Source organism: Pristis pectinata, chromosome 33 (assembly GCF_009764475.1).
Source record: "Pristis pectinata isolate sPriPec2 chromosome 33, sPriPec2.1.pri, whole genome shotgun sequence".
Classification (NCBI taxonomy): Eukaryota; Metazoa; Chordata; class Chondrichthyes; order Rhinopristiformes; family Pristidae; genus Pristis; species Pristis pectinata.
Genome location: NC_067437.1, coordinates 9,727,452 through 9,737,981, shown reverse-complemented (window position 1 = coordinate 9,737,981; position 10,530 = coordinate 9,727,452). Strand labels below are relative to the sequence as shown.

General features: G+C 48.6%; 1 protein-coding gene across 1 annotated transcript; it reads left to right on the top strand.

Annotated features, from left to right (window-relative positions):
* Positions 1-3,152: 3,152 nt before the first annotated feature.
* On the top strand, positions 3,153-10,283 carry LOC127585591 (calcitonin gene-related peptide-like). The gene is made up of 5 exons (XM_052043179.1): positions 3,153-3,616; positions 5,030-5,118; positions 7,342-7,479; positions 8,405-8,594; positions 9,868-10,283. Exons 2-4 carry the CDS (start codon positions 5,036-5,038, stop codon positions 8,571-8,573), a joined length of 390 nt encoding a protein of 129 aa, XP_051899139.1. The 5' UTR covers positions 3,153-3,616; positions 5,030-5,035; the 3' UTR covers positions 8,574-8,594; positions 9,868-10,283.
* The last annotated feature ends 247 nt before the right edge of the window (positions 10,284-10,530 follow it).

Below are 10,530 nucleotides of genomic sequence, written 5' to 3'. Positions count from 1 at the left end.
AGCACCAGCGACCCAGGTTCAATTCCTGCCGCTGTCTGTAAGGAGTTTGTACGTTCTCCCCGTGACTGCTTGGGTTTCCCTTGGGTGCTCTGGTTTCCTCCCACATTCCAAAGACGTACGCATTAGGAAGTTTTGGGCATGCTATGTTGGCGCCAGAAGAGTGGCGACACTTGCAGGCTGCCCCCAGCACATTCTCAGTAACGCAAAAAAACGCATTTCACTGTGTGTTTCGATGGACGTGGACTACTAAATAAACATCTATTCCTTTTCCTGATACCTAGATTAGAGACATTCATGGGGCTTGTTGTGGTATTAAACTACAACAACTTCTATTTACCTAGCACCTTAACACAGTGAAACAGCTCGAAGTGCTTCACAGCTGCACAATTAAAGGAAGCTTTCGAGTCTCAGTATAGTTTGTGGGTTTCCTCTGCACCCTCTCTGGGACCTTCACATCCTTCCTAAAATGGCTTGAACTGGATGAAATACTCCAGGTGTGGCCCAACCAGGGCATTGTACAAGTTCAACATTAACCTCCCACGCCCACTCCAGAGACCTGGGTACGGCGTTCCTTGCTGGCAATCCCAGCACCGGGCAGGGAGAGCGCTGCACTGTTGAAGACGCCTTCTTTTGTTAATCTGGGATTTAAAAGATGCCAGAGCCGGTATAGAAACATAGAAAACCTACAGCACAATTCAGGCCCTTCAGCCCACAAAGCTGTGCCGAACATGTCCCTACCTTAGAAATTACTAGGCTTACCCATAGCCCTCTATTTTTCTCAGCTCCATGTACCTATCCAAAAGTCTCTTAAAAGACCCTATGGTATCCGCCTCCACCACCGTTGCCGGCAGCCGATTCCACACACTCACCACTCTCTGAGTGAAAGACCCTGACGTCTCCTCTGTACCTACTCCCCAGCACCTTAAACCTGTGTCCTCTTGTGGCAACCCATTTCAACCCTGGGAAAAAGCCTCTGACTGTCCACACGATCAATGCCTCTTATCATCTTATACACCTCTATCAGGTCCCCCCATCATCCTCCGTCGCTCCAAGGAGAAAAGGCCGAGTTCCCTCAACCTGTTTTCATAAGGCATGCTCCCCAATCCAGGCAGCATCCTTGTAAATCTCCTCTGCACCCTTTCTATGGCTTCCACATTCTTCCTGTAGTGAGGTGACCAGAACTGAGCACAGTACTTCAAGTGGGGGCTGACCAGGGTCCTATATAGCTGCAACATTACCTCTCGGCTCCTAAGTTCAATTCCCCGATTGATGAAGGACAATACACCATTGTTGAATGAGAGTCGGAAACTTCTTCCAGAATCATCGAAGCAGAGAACTACAGTGGCACAGCAACTTGCTGAATCCGTGTCAACTTCCAGTGAAGCAATGCTGTCAGGCTCATTCTTTCTGCTCAGTAAATTACTCCTTGTCAGCTACCTATGTAACGTAGCATCTGGTCTGTGCACAGCAAGATCCCACAACAACAAAAGCAACGTGAGAGCGACCAAATAATCTGTTTCCTGGTGGAGAGAGATATCAGAAGACAGATGAAACACGGTGATGCTGGAGGAACTCAGCCGGCCAGGCAGCACCCGTGGAGAAAACCAGATGGTCAACGCTTCTGGTCAGGACTCTTCCTCAGGACTGAAGATAGGAAAAGGGGAAGCCCAATATATAGGAGGGAAAAGCAGAGCAGTGATAGGTGGACAAAAGAGTACAGGGAGGGTGGGCACAGGGTGGTGATAGGTAGACGCAGGTAAGAGATAGTGACGGGCAGGTGCGGTGGGGGAGGGGAGAGCAGATCCACCGGGGGATGGGTCAAAGGTAAGGAGAGAAAAAGACAGAAATGAAGATACACAACGATAAAGTAATAAAGAACGAGGAGACATAGTTAGGTTGCCGGGTATCTATAAAGTGCTGGCCAATGGGATTAGTCTGGATAGCTACAGGGTGGTGTAGATCAGCTTGCAACAAGTGACCACCCTCTGGTGACTCTATAATTCTAATTCTGTCTGCACCATCCTCATATTGTGACCTCCAGATCCCAACTGCTCTCTCTCCCTTTCATCTCTATCTGGGTTTCAGGTCCCTGAACAATCCACCAACAGGAACAACTTTCCTCCGTCCAAACCAATCGTGACCTTGCACAACCCCATCAAATCTAGACCTGGCCTTCTCTGTTTCAAGGAGAACGATCCCAACTTCTCCAGTCTAACCCTGCAGCTGAAATCCCTCGTCCCTGAACTGTTCTGCTAAATCGCCACTTTGAATCCTTCCTATGGTTTGTGACTTGAATTGGATGCAATATGCCTACAAATTTGACCCCCTGCTTTTTGAACATAGAACATAGAACAGTACAGCACAGGAACAGGCCCTTCAGCCCATGATTTCTGTGTCAAATTAAACTAAATGTCTCCTGCCTGCACATGATCCATCTCCCTCCATTCCCTACATATTCCTGTGACTACCTAAAAGCCTCTTAAACACCACTATCATATCTGCTTCCACCACCACCCCTGGCAGCGCATTCCAGGCACCCGTCACTCTCTGTGTAGAAAACTTGCCCCGCACATCTCCTTTAAACTTTCCCCCTCACACCTTAAATGCATGTCCTCTAATATTTGATATTTTGACGCTGGGATAAACACTCTGTCTACCCTATCTCTGCCTCTCGTAGTTTTATAAACTTCGATCAGGTCTCCCCTCAGCCTCCGACCCAAGTTTGTCCAACCTCTCCTTAATAGATTGTACCCTCTAATCCTAGCAGCATCCTGGTAAACCTCTTCTGCACCTTCCCCAAAGTTTCCACATCCTTCCTCTAACAGGGCAACCAGAACTGCACTTTTGTATTCAAAGTCTCTGAAGTTCAGGGCCCCATTTGCTTTACCAATTGCTCGCTACCACTTTCAAAGATTTGTGCAAATTTTCACCCAAACCCCTCTGTTCTTGAACTCTATTTAGAACTGTGTTGCTTGGTCAATATTGTCTCCTGTTCTCTGCCAAAGTACATCACTTCACACACCATCTGTCAGTGCCTGCATATTCTACCAGTCTAACGGCATCTTCTCATATTGCTAATCTCCTCACTGTGCACCACCTTTCCGTTATCTCTCAACCAACGTCACCAGAGAACAGATTTTCACGTTGCCATTTGTGGGATCTTGCTGTGCGTCGGCCAGCTGCCGCCCCCGCATAAATTTTCAGAAACAAAGTGCCTCATCGGCCGTGGAGGCGAAGGTGGGACGGTGCTACAGAAATGCAGGGGGCTTCATTCTGGTCGGAAACTTTGCCACAAAGGACTGGGGCTGGGGGGGAGGGCGTGGGAGGAAGAGGAGGAGAGGCAGGCTGGTTCCAGCACTTGGCTCTCACAGAATCAACCCACCTTAGCAGGGCGTGGAGAGTCAGCTGCCAGATCTTCCCTGTCAGCGGAGAGCAGGGACAAAGAAACACCCCGGCAGTTCTGCAAAGAGATTGGCTGAATCCCGTCCCACTGACACCTGCAGCCTTCCTATCCTCCTCCCAGACCTATAAAAGAGTGCCGGATACTGCTCAGGAGACAGACTTCCAGCTCACGGAGAAATCCGAACCTCTTTAGCCCCTGGAGGGGCACAGACAGGTAAGGATTGTCCGCGATGATTTCCTGACTACTTCTCTGTTAACTGGTGCGAGAGAGAGAGAGAGATAGAAAGAGACAGAGAGAGAGAGAGAGAGAGAGAGAGAGAGAGAGTGAGAAACTTTTCATTTATGCCTGTCTCTCAGATGCTTTGGACACAATGACTGTATTATCCCGAAAATGTTCACGCGCTGCTCCCCCTCCCCCACCACCCCTCACCGAGACGCAGAGTCACGGAAACAGGCCCTTCAGCCCAACTTGTCCATGCCAACCAAGTTGTCTACCTGAGCCAGTCCCATTTCTCTGCGCTTAGCTCATATCCCTCTAAACCTTTCCGATCCACGTACCTGTCTAGATGTTTTTTGAACGTTGTAATTGTACCTGCCTCCGCCACTTCCTCTGGCAGTTCGTTCCATATACTCACCACCTCTTTCTCTGTGAAAAAGTTGCCCCTCAGATCCCTTTTAAATCTTTCCCCTCTCACCTTAAACCTATGCCCTCTAATGTTAGACTCCCCTACCCTGGGGAAAAGACTGCCCACCTCATCTACGCCCCTCATTATTTAATATACCTCTTTAAGGTCACCCCTCAGCCTCTTACACTCCAAGGAAAAAAAATCGCAGCCTCTCAAGCCCTCCAGTCCCGGTAACAACCTTGTGAATCTGTTCTGCACCTGTTCCAGCTCCTCTTTCAAAGGTGCTAGCTTCATTCCTTATCTGCACAGGGACCCCAGGGTTTCACAGACTGTCCTCGGATCTCTCACGGGCATGGGTTAGTACAGAAGAAAACCAGTTCCAGAGTAGGACCGGGAATCTTGAAATTCCATTCTTCTGACATAGTAGATTCTGGATTTACCAAGGATGCAGAGGAGATTTACCAGGATGCTGCCTGGTTTAGAGAGTATGCATTATGAGGAGAGACTAAGGGAGCTAAGGCTTTACCCTTTGGAGAGAAGGAAGATGAGAGGAGACATGATAGAGGTGTACAAAATATTAAGAGGAATAGAAAGAGTGAACAGCCAGCGCCTCTTTCCCAGGGCACCAAATCTCAATACAAGAGGGCATGGCTTTATAGTAATGGGTGGGAAGTTCAAGGGAGATATCAGAGGAAGGTTTTTTACCCAGAGAGTGGTTGGGGCATGGAATGCACTGCCTGGGGCGATGGTGGAGGCAGGTACATTGGTCAAATTCAAGAGATTACTAGATAAGCATATGGAGGAACTTAAAATAGAGGGATATGTGGGAGGAAGGGGTTAGATAATCTTAGGTGAGGTTTAAAGGTCGGCACAACATTGTGGGTCGAAGGGCCTGTATTGTGCTGCACTGTTCTATGATTCTATGTTCTGTGTTCTAAATCTCTCTGCTGGCCCCTGAGGAATAAGCACAAGGTAGTGACGCTATCTGACTCAACTTTCAGGTAGCCATGCTCATGATGAGTTTCCCGGTATCGCTGGTCCTGGCTTGTGCGATGGCCGTGTCGATGGACTCAGACCATTCCTCCCTCAGGTGAGTTACCCTCACTCTCTGTGCTCTCCCTCGAAACCCTAATGAGTGGCCGATAGCCGGCGCAGACTCGATGGGCTGAAGGGCCCTTTGTCTCCCTGGGTAAAGGATGATCAGCTCTGGCCGGAGGTCTAACTGGGTGGGAGTCTCATTGATCTCCAGGTAGGTGAAAGGGGAAGTTGATGTGAATGAGGGACAACACTGACCAAATGGCAAAGTTCTACAATGTGTGAACGTAAATCTTTGAGAGATTAGAAGGTGCTGAGATAACGGTTAGTAATGCATATGGGAGCTTGAACTTTGTCTGTTCTCAGCTGCGCTGACATTCGATTTCCTGACACCTAGCAGGGGCTATTTGACCATTGCATGCATCACAACTGAGGCTAATTAATAGTAACAGATGCACTTTACAGGGGCAGAAACTCAAAGATCTTTTTCCCCTCAATTCCTCTCTCGTCAGAAATCAGACGTTCCATTTTCCCAATAACACACCAGGTGGTATATTCACCCACTGGGGCATCGCTGGAGGGGCAGATTTAATTTTATCTTGCTAGTCTCCAGGTTGGAACCGAGAGATCCTTTGGGCAGTTGGGGGGGAGAAAGAGAACAACTGATGTGTTTAAGGCACTGTTCACGATTTCAGGAAGTTGCAAAGAACTTCAGAAGCAATGAGCTAACTATGAAATATGGTTAATGTAGGAAGTGTGGCAACCAACTTGCACACACTGGGCTCCCACAAGTTCTGTAATGTGATAATGATCAGGTTATCAGTTTACGGATGCTAAAAAACAAACTGCTGGAGGGACTCAGTGGGTCAGGCAGCATCTGTGGAGGCTTCCGGTTGAGACCCTTCATTGGGGTGCCATTTTGGTTTGGTTTTTGGTCCAGATTACAGCATCTGCAGTCTCTTCTGTCTCTATTTATTGGTGCTGTTTGAGGAATAACTATGGGCTCCAGGCACTGGGAAGAAATATCCTTAATAGTTACCCTGACCTTCACAAGGTGCACGTATGGGTCAGCCTGTCTATTTGTCAGTCTAATGTCTGCCTTCCTCTCTTTGTGTCTGCCTACTTGTCCCTGTATGTCCCTCATTACCTCCTACCACGGTAGTGTAACGGTTAGCGTAGCGCTATTACAGCACCAGCGACCTGGGTTCAATTCTGGCCACTGTCTGTAAGGAGTTTGTACGTTCTCCCCGTGCCTGCGTGGGTTTCCTCCACGTGCTCCGGTTTCCTCCCACATTCCAAAGGTGTACGGGTTAGGAAGTTGTGGGCACGCTACGTTGGCGCCGGAAGTGTGGCGACACTTGTGGGCTGCCCCCGCACATCCATACATTTCACTGTGTGCTTCGATGTACATGTGACTAATAAAGATATCTTATCTTATCTTACCTCTGGCTCCAACTACCTCCCTGATCCAACACTTGCCTGCCTCTCTACCTCTGCCCAGCCACCTCTCTTTTTCTATCTATCTCCCGCTCTCTCTGCCTTCTCCCTCCCTCCCCATCTCTCTCTGCCCTAACATCTGTCTGTCTTTGTATCTCTGTACAGTCACTCCTGCTTCTACAAAACAGGCTGCTGGAGGAACTCAGTGGGGTTGAGCAGCATCTGTGGTGGGGGCGGGGGGGGGGGGGAAGGAATGTTCGACGTTTCGTCGAAACCCTGAATCCGGTCCTGATGCAGGGTTTTGGCCCGAAACGTTGACCATTCCTTTTCCCCCACGGATGCTGCTCGACCCGCCAAGTTCCTCCAGCAGATTGTTTGTTGCTCCAGATTCCAGCATCTGCAGTCTCGTGTCTCCATCCTTCTCCCTTTATTTCTTTCTGTCTGTGCAAGTCACTCTGTTTTCCTGCCATTCCATCCAGCTGCCAGTCTGTATGTCCGTCTCCCTCCCTGCTCCTTCCATCTGTCTATCCATCTCTCTCTCTCTCTCTGTCTCCTTCATCGTCTGGCTGTCTGCCCTACTGTCTCTCTCCTCTTTGTACCTGTGCCCAACCATCTCACTGCTTAACGTTTGTTCAGCACCTTTGACAGTGCAGCATTCCCTCAGCACCGAACTGGCAGCATCAGACTGGATTTTTAAGCTCAAATCTCGGCGGTGGGGGGCTTGAACCCACACCCTCTTGACTTGGGGCGGGTGAGGCTCGTGCTGCGTGTGCTCTAGATGTACTGAATGCCTCGATATTGCACCGCAGCAGATGACAATCAGGCTTTTGACGTGTTTCAGATCTCCAGGCAGCCCACACCCGGGGAAGGTTCTCATCCGACGTGTGGATGGACACTATTTACCAGGATTGACACAAAGGCAGTTGCTCCAGCCTGTGACAGCCTACGTGCAGGATCATCATAACCAGCGAGCGAGACGGTATCTCCCATCTGTCAGCATCTGTCTCCCTCTCCCTCGCTTTCTGTTTGTCCACACTTCTGCTTTTCACCTCTCTGTCCCCTTGCCTGCTTGTCTGTCTCCTTCTGTCACATCATTGATTTTCTATCTGCCTCGCCCTTTCTCTGGCTGCCTATCTGTGTCTCTTCTGCCCGTCTCTCTGCTCCGATATGTCTCTCTTTCTGGCTGCCTGCCTGTCCCTTACTTTCCTCTCTGCATTCTTCCTCCCACTCTCTGCCCCAACACCCTAACACCGGTCTGCCTCTCTGCCCAAGTATCTCCCTATTCCTCTCTGTGTCTCTGTGTGTCTCTCTATCGCAGCATCCTACCACCTGATCGAATACCTGTCTGCCCATCTACATCCCTGCTCCTTCTGTATATTTGTCTCTCTCTCTCTCCCACCCCTCTATCTCTCTCTCTCACACTCTCTCTCCCCTCTCTCTCACACTCACTCTCTCCCTCCCTCTCCCCCTCCCCTCTCTGTCACTTTACCTCTCTCTCTCCCTCTCTCTCTCCCTCCCCTCTCTCTCCCCCTCTCTCTCCATCCCTCTCCCTCTCTCTCCCCCCTCTCTCCCATCCCTCTATCTCTGTCACTACCTCTCTCTCTCACTCTCTCTCCCCCCCCTTCCCCCTCCCCCTCTCTGTCACGACCTCGCACTCTCCACCTTCTAACAAGCTGTACCACGATCTCTGGGCATAATTCTTCTCTATTCCACATTACCCGTCTCTTTCTTCTCTCTGTCTCTGTCTGTCTGTCTGTCCCTCTCCCCTCTACCATCCATCTACCTGTTAGCCGGCCTGGCTCCCTCTCTGCCTCCCTCTCTGTCAGTCTAACTCCTGTCCTGATCGTCTCACTCCTTTCCCAGTGTTTTTAACTCCTTTATTTTTCCCCAATGTTTGCCGGCAGGCTCCTCCTGCTCCACAAGCAGAAGCGCTCCTGTAACACGGCTACGTGTGTGACGTTCCGCTTGGCCAACTTCCTCAGCCGCTCGGGGGCGATGGGCAGCAGTAGCTTCATTCCCACCGACGTTGGGGCAAAAGCGTTCGGGAGAAAGCGGCGTGAGGTTCCAGTGTAGGAGTCCCACTGCCTTTCACAGGTAGACGCAGCCAGTAAATATACAGCAGTGGGACTGAGAGTAACAGCTGGATTGTAACATCGAGATCGCATACAGCAGGTTGCACACCTGGGTCAACATCTGCATTGCAAGATTTCTTCATATACAGGTCTTAAAATCTGGATGATGAGATTTAGGTTGTCTTTCAAGTCTCATCTTCAGGATTGTAACATCTGCTTAGTAGAATGCAGGCTGTAGACGTGGGTTGTAACAACTGGGTCTCAATAGTTATATTGTACCATCAATGTCATAATATCTGGTTAGCAGCATTAAGACCTTTAAGATATGTACTGTACCATCTGGATTGTAAGTTTTTTGTTGTAACATCTTGATGGCAACATCTGTATTATAAGATCTGTGTTATAACATCAAGTTTGCAGTGTTATGAATTGCAACATCTGGATCACAAGTTTTACTTTGTAATATCTGGGTTCCAACATCTGTATTGTGAATTTTAAATTGTAACACTGGAGGTGGTAACTTCAGTATTGTAACATCTGTGTTAGCAGTGTTGTGACTCATAGTAGCAACATCTGGATTGTGGTTTTAGTTGCACTAGCTAGTTACCCAGGTGATGAGACTGTGATTCTTCAACTCCGAGCGATAAATCTGCTTGGAGTCATCTGATTTGGTCTCCGACGGATGGCGAGGCTGGGCATACAGAGTGCACTTTCTAACAGCACACAACCACACATCCTTCCCGGAGCACCTTCATTTGTGACCCCATTCTTACCTTAGAGAGGCGGGACCCTCTACGACACCGTCACGTGAGATCCAACAGCCTATTACCATCACTGAAAGCAGTTCTTTTGGCTGTAGGATATGGGTGTCACCTAGTGATTAAGCACGTCTTTATTGAACACAGGCAACAGCCATAGATCTGGCACCCAAAGGTCTAGTCAGAGTAGATATGGAGAGGGTGCTTCCTCTCAGGGATAATCTAGAACGAGGGGTTTACTACTTAGAAATAAGGCAGAGGAGGACATTCAAAGTGGAATTTTTTCTCACAGGGCGTTGTGTGTCTTTGAACCAACTTCCTCAAAGCAGAGTCTTTAAATACTTTTAAGGCAGATATTTTAGGTAAGCAATAGGCAAAAGGTTACTGGGGCAGGAATGCAGAACTAAAGGTTATAGTCAGGTGGCCACGATCTGATTAAATGGCAGAACAGGCTTGAGGGGCTGAGTGGCAAGCTCCTGCTCCTAATGAGGATGTTTGTATCCCTGCTGATTTATGTCTCCTCTCTCTCCTTTGCAGTTCAGCTCGGCTGGGACCCACTGTTCAAACTTCCCAGGTGTGTGATGTCTGGATTCCGCTCAATTCTGGAGAAACTACAGCCTCCCAGAACTCCTGTAATGTCACCAGAGTTTCAAACCCCAGGACAGATAAGGCACCGAAACGACCACATCCCCTACAAACACTATTTCACAAACCATTAGCGTAAGACTCTGTTACACACTTCCTTTCTCACACCCTGCTGTCAGTATAAAATTCCCAGTTGTAATCAAGGCTTGAATTCTTATTGTAATTTGTTTTTTTTCACACTAGAGTTTGAATGTTTGAAAGAAAAACTCACGGGACTTTTGCTCTCTAAACACAACTAAGTCAAAACTGAGACACAAGAGATCCTGCAGATACTGTAATCTGGAGCAACACACACACACACACACACACACACAAAAAGCTGGAGCAACTCAGCAAGTCAGGCAGCATCTATGGAGGGAAGTAAACAGTCGATGTTTCGGGTCCTGGAGAAGGGTCTCAACCCGAAATGTTGACTGTTTATATATCTCCATAGATGCTGTCTGACCTGCTGAGTTCCTCCGCCATCTTGTGTGTGTTGTTAAGTCAAAACTGGTAATTATAACTAATTAGTTCCTAATTATTTCTTTGACAAATCTTCAATTTATTCCACATGTT